At 35.5% G+C, this 15,860-nt stretch overlaps 3 protein-coding genes across 4 annotated transcripts; all 3 read right to left on the bottom strand.

Annotated features, from left to right (window-relative positions):
* Positions 1–256: 256 nt before the first annotated feature.
* Positions 257–1,485, bottom strand: LOC142623222 (uncharacterized). Its single transcript, XM_075796619.1, has 2 exons — positions 541–1,485; positions 257–442 (listed from the first exon to the last, which is right to left on the bottom strand). The coding sequence occupies exon 1, from the start codon at positions 1,343–1,345 to the stop codon at positions 608–610; it is 738 nt and encodes a 245-aa protein (XP_075652734.1). The 5' UTR covers positions 1,346–1,485; the 3' UTR covers positions 257–442; positions 541–607.
* Positions 1,486–2,089: 604 nt separating this feature from the next.
* LOC142625348 (uncharacterized) lies at positions 2,090–4,932 on the bottom strand. Its single transcript, XM_075799026.1, has 5 exons — positions 3,984–4,932; positions 3,676–3,824; positions 3,165–3,351; positions 2,997–3,072; positions 2,090–2,885 (listed from the first exon to the last, which is right to left on the bottom strand). Exons 1-5 carry the CDS (start codon positions 4,930–4,932, stop codon positions 2,090–2,092), a joined length of 2,157 nt encoding a protein of 718 aa, XP_075655141.1.
* Positions 4,933–10,557: 5,625 nt separating this feature from the next.
* Positions 10,558–12,625, bottom strand: LOC142626162 (cyclin-D5-1-like). Of its 2 annotated transcripts, none has more exons than XM_075799951.1 (5): positions 12,309–12,625; positions 12,118–12,204; positions 11,738–12,029; positions 11,495–11,628; positions 10,558–11,319 (listed from the first exon to the last, which is right to left on the bottom strand). In XM_075799951.1, the coding sequence occupies exons 1-5, from the start codon at positions 12,570–12,572 to the stop codon at positions 11,161–11,163; spliced, it is 936 nt and encodes a 311-aa protein (XP_075656066.1). In that variant the 5' UTR covers positions 12,573–12,625; the 3' UTR covers positions 10,558–11,160. The 2 variants fall into 2 exon arrangements, with proteins under 2 accessions (XP_075656066.1, XP_075656065.1); XM_075799950.1 differs by having other exon boundaries at positions 11,495–11,640; positions 12,309–12,611.
* Between the last annotated feature and the right edge of the window lie 3,235 nt (positions 12,626–15,860).

The raw sequence follows: 15,860 nt of genomic DNA on the forward strand, positions 1-15,860 counted from the left end.
GTCCAAGTAGGGATGACGTGCAGCACTCACATTATATGGAGTCGGTTCATACCACTACCTTTCAGTTAAGAACCAAACACTAATACTGTTTGCATACATCCTCTGAAGTTATCCAAAGATCTATCTCTATTTCACCAGAAAGAAGCGTCAAAAAAGTACTTTTCATCACGTCATATGATAGAACTAACAACCAACTTCCATATGTGCATAAGTGCATATAATCAAGCAATTTGTGACCTATCCATTATTGCTTAGCATGAGCACTTGGACTAGAGGCATCTGTTTGAGGCTCTTTGTTTCCTTGTCGATGGCTACTGCCTGTCTTACTGTAAGCTTGCCCAAGTTCTGAGGGTAATTTGCTGTACTTTCCAGAGTCACCTGCTCCAAGTAGCTTCTCTGTACAGTTTAGCATGTGATCCATTGTCTGGTCCAACACTGTCAGCTGAAACAGAAAATTGGGTTAGGACTTAGGAGCCCCTCAGCAACAACATATTTCTGAGTGTTCAAAACCAGCATTATAAATAAATAAAAAATACTTGCCTCCGGAAGTGATCTTGAGGAATCAGTACTATTGTTCCTAGTACCACAATCTTTTTGACTACTAATGCTAACATTTTGAAGAGTCATATGCAGAGCAAGAACTGTATATGCCAGAATGGGAGATGTGTCCTGTATTTGCAATCCATGCACTGCACGATGCTGACTTCAGAGAATCAGATATGATCTTTATTGGAATAAATGACATTTCTAGAGTTTGAGACCCCAATATAGCCTTCCGAGAATCCTCTGATATAAGCAAGTCCCTGATTTGCCATGCTATTCCAACAGCAATGGAATAATCCTTCTCAAAATCAAATGCCTTTGTTCCACCGACACATTTCCATTTAGCTGAAATTTTTCCAGAAGACATAGATTTCTTCCTTTTTGTGGAGGAAAAACTGTTTTTTGGTATTTCAGTTCCAAATTTTATATGGCAACAGTAGGCAGTTTTCTGCAAACGCACTGTTAGAGCTTCAAACATATCATCAAATCCATCACAAGACTGGAACAACTTGTGCGCAGACCTCACTTCAGCTTGCCTTTCCACATTATCTGATATACCACTACAATTAGTAACTAAACCCATGCATTCTTCAAAAAGCCCAGCTGCATCATCTGGAGAAATGGTGGAAACGATTTTAATTACAGAAGATTGAGCACGTGCAGTAGAGGCAGCAGCAAACAAGAACTTCACTTTTTCACCATCAAGTAACTTGTTTAGGGCACGTTTGTAACATGGCTCACTTGCTAGGCTGTTGCAAAAGGTAGGATGCAGCAACAAGTAAACCCTCCATCTGATCTGCATCTAGCTTATCAGGTGACAAGATCAATTTTCTACTGCACATCCATAAAATCTGCTCTGCATAACTCTGCTCGAGTCCATAAATCCTTATGAGACGGAGCAATGTTATCTAAAACCATCTTGTTCTTGCACTTCCATATCATCTAGCATGCTATGCATAAAGTATCAAAGACTATTGCAAGTAACTTCTTTAATGCAGTATCCATGACATCAATGAACTTAGTATTAGATGGGAACCTATAATCATTTGAAATGGGAGATTGCAGCCAAACGGCTTGGGCAAAGGGACACTCCAAAAATAAATGATTACAAGTTTCAGCTTCATCACAGAACATACAAGAATAGGAGTTCAGAATCTTCCTGTCAAAAAGTTTAGTGCGAGTAGGTAAACTGTCGTGGCATGCTCTCCAAATAAAGGTCTTAATCTTAGGTGGAATCTGAGCAGCCCAAATACCTCCCCAAAAAGAATGAAGCCGATCTGGATTAAAGGATGAGGCTTGGTTTCCTTTAGTATTCCTATCAATTTCAATTTGTAAGTAGTATGCACTTCAAACCGAAAATTCACCAAATTTGTTCCTTGTCCAGATTGAAGAATCATTTGGTCTACGAAAGCTTAGAGGAATTGCTTTGATGATAGACGCTTCAAAAGGGTAGAAAATTGTATCAATAAGTATGTTTTTCCATCATGGCTGAGGAGATGAAAAATCCATTAAGTCAGCAACTATAGCTTCAGGTGGCAGGATTGTTCTAGGAGAGAAACTTCTGATTGATTTCAAAGGGAAGCCATTTATCTGCCCAAATATTAATCAAAGAGCCATCACCCACTCTCCATCGACTCCCTTGAACGATAAGATGTTGCCCATGAGTAATGCTTCTCCAAGCATACAAAGAATGAGTAGGAACAGCAGCTTCTAAAAAGGAAGTATTGGGAAAATACTTGGCTTTATAAACTTGGTAGAATAAGGAGTCTTGATTGTGCAGAAGCCTCCAACACTGTTTAGCTAGCAAGGCTAAATTAAAACTTCTAAGATCTCGAAATCCCAAACCGCCATCTTTTTTTGCTAAACATAGGTGCTTCCAACTCAACCAATACAGTTTCTTTTCCTCATTTTTCTGACCCCAACAGAATTGTCCCATCATCGAATTGATCTCATCACAAAAACTCATGGGAAGGAGAAAACAGTTCATAGGATACACTGGGATAGCTTGAGCTACTGATTTGATAAGCACCTCTCTGCCCTCCTGTGATAGAAGCTCGCCCTTCCAACTGCACAACTTTGATTGGATTCTATTCTTGTTGTCTGCAAAAGCTTGTTTCTTCCCTCTCCCAATAATGGGAGGTAACCCCAAATATTTTTCAAGTGGCTCATTGGCAGTAGCATTTAAGAAAAGCCTGATATCTTCCCTTAATGAGAGAGGAGTGTTAGTGCTGAAAAATATTGAGGTAATAATTTCCTTGATGGTGCGACATTCCGATATAGAAGCATTACCAAACAGTAAGCTATCATCCGCAAATAGGAGATGGGTGATTTGAGGGCCTCCCCTAGAGATACTAATCCCATGTAATTGTCTATGGTGAGCAGCACGCTTCAGTTAGGCTGAGAAACCTTCAATATATAGAAGAAATAAATGGGGTGAGAGTGGATCCTCTTGCCGAATGCCTCGAGAAGGTCTGATAAAGCCTGAAGGAACTCCATTTACCAAGACAGAATAGGATACAGTTGAAATCCCTGCCATTATGAGATTAACCCACTTAGGATGAAACCCCATCTTTAGCATCAAAGCCTGCAAATAATCTCATTCCACCCTGTCGTAAGCTTACTCATGTCAAGCTTGAAAGCTATATGTGCAATATTCCCTTGCCTTTTAGACTTCATGTAGTGCAAAGTCTCAAAAGATATAAGGATATTATCTGTGATCACTTTGTCTACTACAAAAGCACTCTGACATTCGGATATGATTTCACCAAGGATCTGCTTAAGTCTGTTGGCAAAGACATTAGAGACAATCTTGAAAATGACATTGCATAGACTGATGGGTCAAAAGTGAGACATGAGTTCTGGATTCTTTTTCTTTGGAATGAAGGTGATATGAGAAAAATTTATGCTTTGCAAAATCTTACCAGACTTTATACAATCAAGCAAAGCATTAGAGACATCAATACCAACAATATGCCAATATTTTTGAAAAAATAAAGGATTCATACCGTCAGGCCCAGGTGCTTTTGTTGGATGCATTTCGAATAATCCTCTCTTCACTTCCTTATGTGAGAATTCTACCAACAGCGAGTTAGTCATATCAGGGGTAACAACTTCACGAACGTGATGAATTACCTGATGAAAAGAACCTGTAGAAGCACTAGTGAACATTGTCTGGAAGTAATCAGTAACTATCCTCTCCAAATCTGTTTGTTGAGTGTGACAGTTTCCTGCTACGTCTTGAAGTTTTTGGATCTCATTACTCCTTCTTCTCTGTGAAGCCACTGCATGAAAGTATTTTGAGTTACAGTCTCCATCCTTCAACCATGAGATTCTTGAACGTTGATGCCAATAGGTATTTGCCTGAGCAATTAATTCATTGAGTTCCTCTCTGATAGCATTTCGTGCATTAGAAAGCTGCTGATTAGAAGGTTCTTACTGACATTCAAGCTCCAAACTTGTGAGTAAATTCATCTTCTCTGATATAGATTGTATAAGGCCCCTTGCATTACTGCCACCCCATTGGAGAAGGGCCACTCTGACTGCTTTGATCTTCTGTGTTAACCGAAACATTGGAGTACCCCATTGTATTGTATCCCAACTAGATCTGATAATGTCCTCACATTTTGGGTCACGCATCCAAAATGCCTCAAACTGAAAGAATCTGTGTTTCTTAACAGAAGAGTTTCCAGCTGATGTATGAAGTTTTGCCACCAAAGCCATGTGATCAAAGAAACCAAATGGTTTATGTGGCAGTTTGGAATGTGGAAATAAATTTAGCCACTCCAGATTATACAAGCCACGGTCAAGTCTTGCATAGACCAGATTACCTTCGAACCTTCTGTTGCACCATGTGTATTTTGGACCACTAAAACCCAAATCAATTAAAGAACAATCATCTACAGCCCTGGTAAATTCTACAATTTGATTGTAAGGTCGAGAACCACTTCCACAATACTCATTAGGATGAAAGATCTCGTTAAAATCTCCTAGTAAAAGCCACAAGAGAGAGAACGGTGTGTTTAATTGACGCATTAACTCCCATGATTCACCTCTCTGTGATGTATCAAGATGTCCATAAAAACCAATAAAGCGCCAAACAACCCTATTCTGATTTATAAGAGCATCAATATGGTGTGGAGATGATGTTTGGACATCAACATCCACATTATCCCGCCACAGCAGGGCTAAACCACCCCCCAAACCGATTCTAGGAACTTCAAACCCATTCTGAAAATTTATTTTCCTCTTTAATCTTCTAAAACCATCCCTTTCCAGCTTAGTTTCAAAGAGAAAGAGAATCTTGGGACCTTCTTCGCTTATCAGACAGCGGAGTTCTTGTACTGCCTCTGGGATCCCAAGCCCACGGCAATTGAGGCTTAGGATTTTCATGTAAGAGATGGAGAGGGGAAAATATCTCCACTGACCAAATGCTGACGTGCCTAACTATCACCCTCAATAGCTAGTTTTTTGAAAACCAGAGCCCTTGCTGTGAACAATTTGATTGTGGACGTTTTAGAGGATATGAAGGTGTTTCATGAACTTCAGCAGATGAAGTAGTATTAGACTGACGAAGAATTTGCTTCCAAGAGCGAAGGGATTTTTTTTTTATTCTCCGGATAATCCTCCATGATAATTGGGGACAATTCCATCTCAACAACACAATTTGAAAATTCCCCATTTGAATCTTTTGTATTTATCTCAAAAAAAATTTGTTGATTTCCTTTCCATCAAACGATTCCTTTCACTCAGGTCTTCTGGCTTAAGAAACATCTCCTTCTCCATACATATCAGGGTGGTTTGGATTAGATCACTAACCTTAGTAGAGGCAGTATCCGAATTGATGCCCACTAAGATTGGGTTCATCTCCGAATTTGTAGTATAGGGGAGTTTATCCAAATTTGAATTTGAAATTGAAAGGGGATAGGGTTTGCGGCTTTATTGGAATTCAAATTTGAAACAGGATTTTGTGATTTCGAAGGTACCTAGTTCTCCGAAATTCTTGAGGAGTCATCCAATTGAGAGACTGTTGTTTTTTAGATCAACTTTCCGACCAGCAAGGGTTTGATCATCAGTGACCGGTTTGGGGAAGAAGCTCCTCCATCCTCCTCCACTTCTAAGATCAGAATTTCTTCATCAATTTCATCACTGGCTTTTGATTGGTTGAAAGATTGTTTGCCCTGATTGTTCTTTAGGCCTGCTACTCGAAGCCAGGGACCGAATTGAAAGTCCTCTTCATCCGTTGAAATACACCCTTTCCTGATACTTTGACATTCATGTTCTTGGTGTCCAAGAATTCCATAATGGTAGCAAAATGTAGGCAGTCTATCATACTTAAAATAAATCCACCCCTTGTCAACGTTTTCAATTTGAAGCATCTTCCCTCTCATTAACGGTTTTGTAATTTCAATATCCACCCTCATATGAAGGAAAGAACCCCACGCCAGGCCACTCTTAGGAGCATCAATCAAAAGAAAAATACCAATCTCATTGGCACTGTGATTACCAACTGATAGGTTCATGCTTTTTATTGGGCTATTAAAGACCCTAATCCAAAAAGGAGACCGTTGAAATTTGACATTACCAGGGCTAAGGTCACCATCAAAACGTTTCAACAAAACTAGTCTCTTGTCAAAAGACCAAGGGCTTTTGTCCAACACATCGTTCATATGCTCCTCCGTGACAAAAACTGCCAAAAATAACTTGTTCCCCACTTCTTTCATGATTACCCGATCAGGACCCTTCCACAACTGATGAAGGGTGGACTTGAAAGCCTCCTTGTTGAAATCCTTGTTAATTTGTAGCCTAAATAAAAGGCTCAATTGAGCTTCTTCCTTCGATTTTGCTACATCCTAAGAATTAACGAACAATACTCCTTTTTCCTCCTCAGAGAGACTAAATTTCTTCCATAATTCTTCCATAGACTAATCCATGTGAGGGACTAAATAAGGTATAGTGAAAATGAGGAAAATGAAAAGATTAGATGTGAGTAAAGTATAGAAAGGTTAATGGTAAAGGCCAGGAGGGTATAAAGCTAATGAAAAAGGAGAAAAGACAAGGTATGAGATCCCCTACTACGATCAAGAGAACCTAAACAAAGAGGTTGGAATCTTGCGTTTGAGGAAATGCAAGTTAGGAGCTTTTACTATCCCCAAATACTGAGAGCCAAGAAGAGAGAAGTTTTAATTTTCTTCACTTAGATCAGGTTGGTCAGTTTTTTATTTTATTTTATGTCATTTTTTATTTAATTGAGTATTAGAACAATACTAATGCAAAAAAGAATAAATTTATAAACTAATAAACATGTTCAAAGTACCCAACCAACACAAACTATTTTATAAGTACTTCAAAATTAGTAGGATATCACATAGTTCTATCCCAACTTAGTTGATAGATAAGAGTAATGCTATGTTTGGATGTTGGGAGAAGGAGGGGGACTAGAGTAGAGGGAGGAAGAGTAATTAAATTACCTTATTTGGATTTTTTTTAAGGTATGAAGGGGAGGGATTTAGAGGGCTTTGGAGGGAATTGAACTACTTCTAACCCCTCATTTTTAATTCCCCCAAATTGGAGAGATTTGGAAGGAGAGTGGAGCATATAAATGCTTGACCAAATGAATTACCAAATTTGTCCATACTATATTAACAAAATTACAAATGAAAAGACTAATTATTCCATTCCCCCTACTTAATTTTAAGAACATCCAAACAAGGTGGAGGATAACCATTTCCCTCTACTCTCTTCTCCACTGCTCTCCTCTCTCTCAAAACTTCCAAATATAGCATAAATGATAAAATTATAAAAGCAAATGTTAACAAGCATTGTGTTGGACTAATGTGAGTCGCATTTAATAAAAAAAATTAGATAAATAGAAGAAAAAGGCGTAAAATTGACCACACAAACTATTTTAATGGTCCCACAACCTATAAAGCTGCAAAAAAAAAAAAAAAAAGACAAAACGCTAAAAAGCTGCTAAGGTGCCCATTAATACAACCCAATTATATAATATTTTTTTAAAATATATATGAGTCAGGTCGGGTTAGTTGGATTTGTGAATCTACTAACCCACACCCAACCCAAGGTAAAAAAATTTGTTGACAATCTAATCTAACCCACCAACCTTCAAAAATCGACTTAACCCAACAGGTTGGGTTGGATCATTCAGTTTTGCTGCACACTCCTAGATGTGGGTGTGGAAACTCATTTATTTCTACAACTATGATTTGTCTGTTGATCCAAATAATGGAGAAGGGTGTGGCCTTAAATGTTGCGCATTTCGTATGAGTTTATGAGATGGGTCACAAATGAGCCGGGCCAAGCAATGTAGTTGGTGAGGCATTGGGTAGGTGAGAAGTTTGTCTCGGCCCAATTGATCAAATCTAATTTGACCTTAGCCTTAAGGCCCTCAACCACCATGTTCATACACGACCTGAAATTTTGCACCATGAATCACACTTCCACCATAAAAAATAAAAACAAAAAACAAAAAACAAAAAACAAAAAAGAAAAGAAAAGAAAGGAGGTGTGCATTCCAGGCTTGGATTCTGCTTTTTCCTTTTATCCTTTTTTGGTCCGTTGAAAAAAAGGTCACTTGGCCCCATATGAGTTGCTGGATACTTGCCTTAGTTGGCTAGAGCATGAGCAGCTACAAAATACTTTTCTGGCTATAGAAATGAAAAAGAGCCAAAACAGTAAGGTTTAGTTAAAGTAAAAGAGTTTGCGTGTGCTTCCATTAGAACGTGTAAAACACCGGCGCATGCACTTTTCCTTCAACAGGGTAAAAATATTAATCATGTTATATATATATATATATATATATATATATATATATATATATATATATATATATATATATATATTCTGAAGACACATACTCATGCTCTCTAGTTGTCCAAGTTCATTCATCCTTCTCTTAATCAGGACAAACGAATTCCTCAAGTGACAGAAAACCACAATTTTTTGTGTGATGTAGATGTTAAATGTGGTCCTACAACAGCTTTAGCACTTTTTGTTCAGAAATTTCAGAGGGTAAAATCATCCACATATCAACACGTTGTTTTAAGTTTGTCTATTTTGTGTAATCGTCTCGATTAGGAGCATCTAATTCCCAATTGAATGGTTGCTTCAAGGTCAAAACCTTTCATAATGTTAACAGGTTTTCCAACCTAGCTTTCCAAAGTGACTTTTGCAACCTTTCTTCCAATCAAATGTGTTCTTATGTTGCTTCTGATTGCATAGAAGCACGCATGCTATATCACTCACTAGTTTATATAATCATAATAAGTAGTAGTAAGAATCTTTGGAACCATAATTGTTCGAATGACAGCTTGATTAGCATTGTTGTGATCTTATTTCATGAATAATCATAACATCCAATAAATGCGAACTCCATGAATAGAAGTTCCAAAATATGCCTGAAAGCCTTTTCCAGTTTTCACTAACGGGCAATCCATGACCACGAGACCAAAAAAAAAAACTGTTATGCAGCCTTCGATTCTCTTATTACATTTATTCTTAGCTTAAACTCTGAGTTCTAAAGTTGATAAATAATCAACATTTACTTTGGAGGAGTGAGTTTTTAATCCTATGGGAAAGAAAGGAAGGGATTTGAATCAAATATTAACGACGACCTCCGCTTCATGAGGTGTGATTCCTAATTGAATAGAGTCTAAGATTCTCTCTTGTTGCGATTTTATTTTTGTCTATGGGATGTTAATTTTTGGCATCACAAATTAGCCCGTTGGGCGGCCTCTTATAATTGGGATGGGCCCATCTCCATCTCTTCTCTTCCTTCTTGGGATCTTATTTCAGAAGTTGGAGATGAGTTATGGTCCTCTCTTTTTCCTTCTTAATACATTCTTATTCATAATTTTTTTTTTAAATAAAAATCCTAATCGCTTGATAAACTATACCATCAAGTAAAGAGACTACACAAATGAATGGACTGTTGTTTATAACATCTGCAAATTTTTCATTTGTCAATCAGGTTGATTTGGCTTAGGCCTTCGAAACAGATGAAACAGTAAAGAGTGAGGCATGCATAGGGTAATTGCTGCAAGCTAAAATACAATGTTGTACGATGCCAGACTGGATGCCCTATGATCCCCAAGAAGGCATGTGGAGGAGTGGAGCCTCTGACACCATTTTGCTATGAATCTTATGCCCCTTATTCCTCCTCCACCATACCCTAAACAAGGGGTCTCTAACTTCATGATGATAGGCTGGGTCCTACTACGTCCATCAATGAAGGGACTAGGGATCAAATAGCAGCATTCATACATGTTGTTGAAAACGATGGCCTAGGGAGCAATAGTAAGCATTTTCAAGAAAAGTGGCCTCTAATGACAATATGGATGTTTTTCAATTAGGCCATTCGGGATATTTTTCTGAAGTTCACAAAGTTTATAGGAGAATATAAAACTTTAAGAACTCAAATTTGGGAATAATCAATCTTTATTTATTTTTTAATTTTTTTGAGAAAAATCAATCTTTATGATTGCAATAAGTAGGTCACTCTTTAATGCAACTACTTGCTATACAATTAATATTTTGTGATACAATAACATTCTATACACTAAAGATATGCTATAGAATCCATTTTCAATCAGACACTGTTATTTCAAGGTTGATTGCAAGCATTGCTCAGGAAAGCTACCTCCAATTCAGTCACTTATTTTTATAGCTTTACAGGATCTGGACCTCATATATACCCCACTCCCACTACAGGCTTCACAACCTGAGCTAAAGCCAAAATGATTTGGTTTGGTTAACTATATAGTATATATCTGGCCAACCATTGTAATATTGTTGTAAATGCACTTGAATTATAGTATTATCACCACTATATCCTACTTGATTTCCAATACCCATAATTGGAGTTTCATGACCCCCAAAACAGTGCAAACTAAAAGGAAAAAGGGAAGTTTTCCCACTCATCAAAAGGAACCCCCAACATTCCAAGCAAATATAATCACATTCAACTTTATATACTTTATAATGGCCCAAATGCAACACAGATGTATCAAATCAACCAAAAACAATTCCTCATTCCTTATGGCTTTCAGCCTTTTGAAAGACATAGGAGCATCCCGAGCCCCCCATCAAAAGGTAGGGTGGCAAGTGATGTATTCAAAAAATATTTCCTGTCATAACAACAAAGGGAGAAAAGAAGGGAAAAAAATACAACCAATTGAAAAAAAAAAGTGGTATAACATTCAAGAAAGCAAACACTACTGAGAATCACTATAGGCAAACAGTCTTCAATGGCCTTCTGGCACTCTCTTGGTCTTCACTTCATCCTTAATGGCTTTTGGACATTCACACTTCACAGTCAGCTTCTCACTTCTTACTGTATAGGCTAAAGTTATTTCTTTTTATTTATTTACTTCTCTTTTTCACTATCTTCTTTTGTCACTGGCAAAAACTTTTGTTGGGTATTTTTTTTTTTTTTTTTGGAAAATGGAATCCCAATCATCGATTCCAAATCATACCAGGAGTTGGTAGAAATACTCATGACACTTGTATACAATCTAATATCAAGAATCAACTCAGTCTAAACATCCCTATAAAGCAATCAAAAAAACACAAATCAGTTTTTGCTAAGAAGATCAATTTCGCAATCTATAACCGGTGGATTCTCTTAACCGGGCAATGTTGCTCATTGAAATTAAGTCTTCTTCTAGTGCCAGCAGCAGAATGCGGGGGAACTACTGATGTGGGTGTCTTAACTATTCGCTTCTCTATGTCCTGCATCATATTATAACAGGAAAAAATATGTTCCTGTTGCAGAGCAATATATACTGTAAATCAGCTTTTTTTTTAAAAAAAAAACATAAATAACTAAAACTTTGTAATGTTCTTTAATTTTCAAATTCTAAGATATCCATTTTCAATGCACAAGTTTAAATGCATTCAATGAAAGACTAATCATTCAATCCTAATAAGGAAAACTCACATTTTCTTGAGACCCCCACAATGCGATCGGACTTATCCTGAGTTCCACTGCTTCTTTTGTTAATTGAGCATCAATTGCTACTAACACTGCAGCTGCCGCTATAATAGATGGTCGATGATCCATTAAATTAATCTCTGCATCAAAGACTTCAACTTGGTAAATACAAACTCACATAGTAAACTCACAAAACAATTTGCACCCAATCTTTAATGCCAAGATTAATCTTGCCATAGTCATAGATACCTTTTGTGACAGCCATAAAAAGTTCCACAACTCTAGAGCACAATCCTTCCGGTTTATATTCACCACAGAACTTATTGATGAAGTAACTCATATAAGAAAAAGGAGTTATTGAACCCATTTTCCATTCCAAAGTACTTAAAACCAATAGCTCTGCTCTCTGAATCTGCTGGTTGTCAAAATCATAATCTTGTACCTTATATGCTGATAGTGGCGTCACTGTAGATTGCTCCATCTTTGCTGCCAAAGATAAGCATGCCAGGGATAATAATCGAATAGCCCAAATCATCCAATCCTACATAAACAACAAAAAGCATTTTAGCATTACGCTAATTTAGCAAACATGAAAGACTCATTAGCCAAAAGTTAAAAAATTTGCTTACACCAAGGGGTTTCTTTGAAAAAAACCGATCAAAGTAAGTCACGGACAAATAAGCAGTGAGGAATCGGAAATCCAAGGATGCCCGTGTCTGAAACACAAATTTCAAGAGCTGGTTTCAGTGTTTATTATCTTTTTAAGCTAAGAACACAAAAGGTGAAAAGAAAAAAAGAAAAGAGCTTTACAGAAACAAACATTGAAAATCCACTCAATGCAATCCAAACGAACACGCTTCAACAAGGTTGAGGTTGTGGTCGAGCAACCAGTACAGCAGCTTTTGGATCCAAAAGCAGTAGTTTCTCTCTGAAGCAAGCATTGAATATAGTACTCATCTTCACTCTCTGGAAACAAACATGGGTCGTCCTCTTTTTCTTCTTGTTGTTGTTCTTTAAAGCAAGCATCTGGGTTTTCTTGGCACAAGAGATTACGTGGAGAAAACGGAGTGTCGGAGATCCCCATTGTTGCTATGTTTCATCCGAATTCTAAGAGAATGAAACAGAAACAGAGAAAGCAGGAAGTAGGTATTTGTAGAAGGTATATATATTTTTAGAATTGATAAACTGACTCTACAGTAAGTGGGAGCGTGTGAAACTAAAGTGTAAGAGGTGAGGGGGACTAGCGTCTTTGGTGCCGCCAAAATGAGGGCGTTAATTAGCGGTTAGGTGTATACTATACGGGTTATACACCTATAGTATATACCTAACAATCTATTTCAAATTTTCAATTGCTTCCATATTCTGTTTTTCACTTTTTTGTTAGTTAGAGATTAGCCTCGGAGGCATTTTTTTAATTAAATTTTTTTTAGTATTTTTCTATTAAAAACTGTGATCACAACTTCCCAACAGTTTGTGTGTAACAGTGTGCACTAGGTATTATCCATAAGAAGAAAACCTATACAAAATAAACCATCGAAATGAAAAGTAGGGCAAAAATCACATAGGAGACTTCTTGTTCTTGTTGAGAATAGTACTTTAGATATGTCTAATTTGCACCTTCCATTGTCACTGCAACAGGGATATACAATCGAGAATGAAGTTTGTAAGCTCGATATGATTTCAAGATGAAGAGAAAATCGTAGCATCCACTTAACTAATACATCTCTCAAAATGTTTACTGATCATGATCTAGCCCAATCAGGAAAATCTCCTAGCACTACCATCAATGATTATTGTTACAAAATGGTATTTGTCAATTGTCCAAGTTATATGATACGACTACGAGTAGACCTTGTCTTGGGATATACTTGTGCTGTTAAACTCATGTAGTATAATTTGACAGTGAGAAATATGAATAAAAAGCATGAGCAGAATTTAACAGTTAGAAATATGCATAAAAGGTGGACATGGAGACTGGAGTTAGAAATATTTGAGGGTTGTTACTATTTTAGTATTTTACACCTTATCTTTTTATCTTTTTTTTTTAAATACTTTTTATCTTAATCTATCTTCAATCAATACAGATTTTTTTTTTTTATAAAAAAAACAAGTATTTTGACAAATAGTTAAAAGATAAATTGGAATGAAATAAAAATGTAAAAGATAAAATAATCAAATTGAAAGCACCTCTTTTATTTATGTATGTCTCATTCCATACTTCATATTTATCCATAAATTTTAGAAATAATTAAAAGTGGACATTCAAATTAGGAGTTCATTAGATATGGCAGTTATGTCATTAAACAATGTTTAAATTTCAAATGATGTAATCTGATAATTGAGGTCAGAAATTAGACAAATGTATAAATTTCGAATGATGTAATTAATTGGATAATTGAATTCAGAATACAAATAATAAGGACAATAACAACAACCAAAAAAACATATAAGAGAGGTACAGTCACTTTTCAGGTTTTCACTTTTCAGGTTTCCCTAATTTATATATTGGTACAGCGGTTGGATGGTGAGTTTTGTCCAATATGGTTAAACGGATTCATTTGGTTGTATTGCTTCATCATCATTTACATTTTTTTTTTCATTTTTTTTAACTACCGAATTCCCACATGATGTGCGTACAACTTAATTATTATTAGTTTTATCTAATATTTCATTAAGTTTACCAAAATCTTGTAACTCAATTGGTTGATAACTCAATTTTTAATAGAGACATTTATGATTCAGATCCCCTAATTTTTAATATATACATTTTTTTTAATAAATGCCCTTGTAAAAAATGGTAATCTTTAGTTATTCTATAGACAAAATAAAAATCATACTATATATATATATGTGTTCACAAATTGAACATTGCATGATACAGTATTTAATATAGATAAGTATGTTTCATGCCTACTAAAAAAATGCATATATCCTTTAATTTTTTTTTTTTCCATTCTTTTGAGAATGAAATTTTACGTCCTTGATTGTGTGCTATTAATTTTTTCCCCTTTTTGTTGAACATTACTTCAATTGTTGCATGATATAAATCTTAGAAAAATTATATTAAAATTTCATATATATATATATATATACATATATATATATATATATATATATATATATATATATATATTACATGTGTCTGAAAAGGATTTAGGAAATATAAAGAACTAAGATTCATTTTAGTGAATTCACAAATATTTAATTTTTTATGGCTTTTGTGTCAATTGTTGTCAAAGCAACTGAACATAAGTAAGACTGTAAGAGTGTCAATGTCATATTCTAAATTTATCATTATTATTCCAACTAAAAATTATCTCTTATATAGAGTTTATAAAAATTCATTTGATATAAATAATTAATGCACAACTGTAGATAATTAATATAAGCATTTACTCTATTAGCTAATTTAATTAACTAATATTTTGATATAAATGCAAATTTTGTTGATTTAGAATCCCAAATAAAATAAATTTTAAGAAATGCGCCACATGGCATATGGGTGAATAACATTTCATGTGGGTGATGTGTATAACATAAACAAATTGAAAGTTGCCACATATCATTATTAGTCAATATCACCCTAATTTATTGAGGATTTTGCTACACGTTAATGTTATATGCTTTAGTAAATGTACATGTGGCATGATTGTGTGTATCCACTAGATTGGATCCAACTTTTATAATATACTAGAAGGTTACCCGCGCGTTGCGCGGATAATGCTGTAAACTTTTATGTAAAATGGTTTTGAAAATTTTTGTACATATATTATAGCATAAATAATAGATATTTTCATTGCTAAAATCACCTACAATTATAGTAGAAACTTCAGAGTATGTAGGCATATTTTGTTGCCTACCATCAGTTGATCATAAACCAATTAATTGCAAGGATACATTATGCATAATTGCGTATCAAACTCCTTGAACCTATCCCTTGTCATACGAAATGTCTAACTAAGGCATTGATCTTATGAAGCATCTTCAATAATATTTTAATTATAGTAGTGCTAAGGTTGCATAGTGATTTATGTCTAGGCAAAGCGACAAACACACACTGATATTGTCAAGGCTCTCGTGGACAGCCATACATGATACTTGACCAATAAATAAATAAAGCAAGCAACTTCAATGATAATTGAGCTAGAGATGATTCAGCATATTTAACAAATTTTTAACAAAGGTGTATCAGTATAATATATTTAACAATTTTTTTAATACCATTTTGAGTTAATATAGATTATAAGCTAACCTTCAAATAATGGAGACACCACATAATTTTTTTGCCCACTTAGTTCTTAATTTGTACCTTTGTGGTTCTCATTGTTTCTTTCTTTGTTCCTATTTTTAACAATTGAGTTTTTGTTATTTA

The sequence above is a fragment of the Castanea sativa genome, chromosome 2 (assembly GCF_040712315.1).
Source record: "Castanea sativa cultivar Marrone di Chiusa Pesio chromosome 2, ASM4071231v1".
Lineage (NCBI taxonomy): Eukaryota > Viridiplantae > Streptophyta > Magnoliopsida > Fagales > Fagaceae > Castanea > Castanea sativa.

Bases quoted from the DNA above. Each gene is read 5' to 3' on its own strand.
- LOC142626162 (XM_075799950.1), bottom strand. From the start codon at position 12,572: ATGGGGATCTCCGACACTCCGTTTTCTCCACGTAATCTCTTGTGCCAA. The intron at 12,205-12,308 runs GTTTGTTTCTGT...TTTGTGTTTCAG, and splicing joins GCATTGAGTGGATTTTCAAT to ACACGGGCATCCTTGGATTT. The intron at 11,320-11,494 runs GTGAGTTTTCCT...GCTCTGCAACAG, and splicing joins TGTGGGGGTCTCAAGAAAAT to GAACATATTTTTTCCTGTTA.
- LOC142625348 (XM_075799026.1), bottom strand. From the start codon at position 4,932: ATGAAAATCCTAAGCCTCAATTGCCGTGGGCTTGGGATCCCAGAGGCA. The intron at 3,825-3,983 runs GTCAGTAAGAAC...ACTTTCATGCAG, and splicing joins CACAAGTTTGGAGCTTGAAT to TGGCTTCACAGAGAAGAAGG. The intron at 3,073-3,164 runs GTAAGCTTACGA...TCATAATGGCAG, and splicing joins AGCTTTCAAGCTTGACATGA to GGATTTCAACTGTATCCTAT.
- LOC142623222 (XM_075796619.1), bottom strand. From the start codon at position 1,345: ATGCAGATCAGATGGAGGGTTTACTTGTTGCTGCATCCTACCTTTTGC.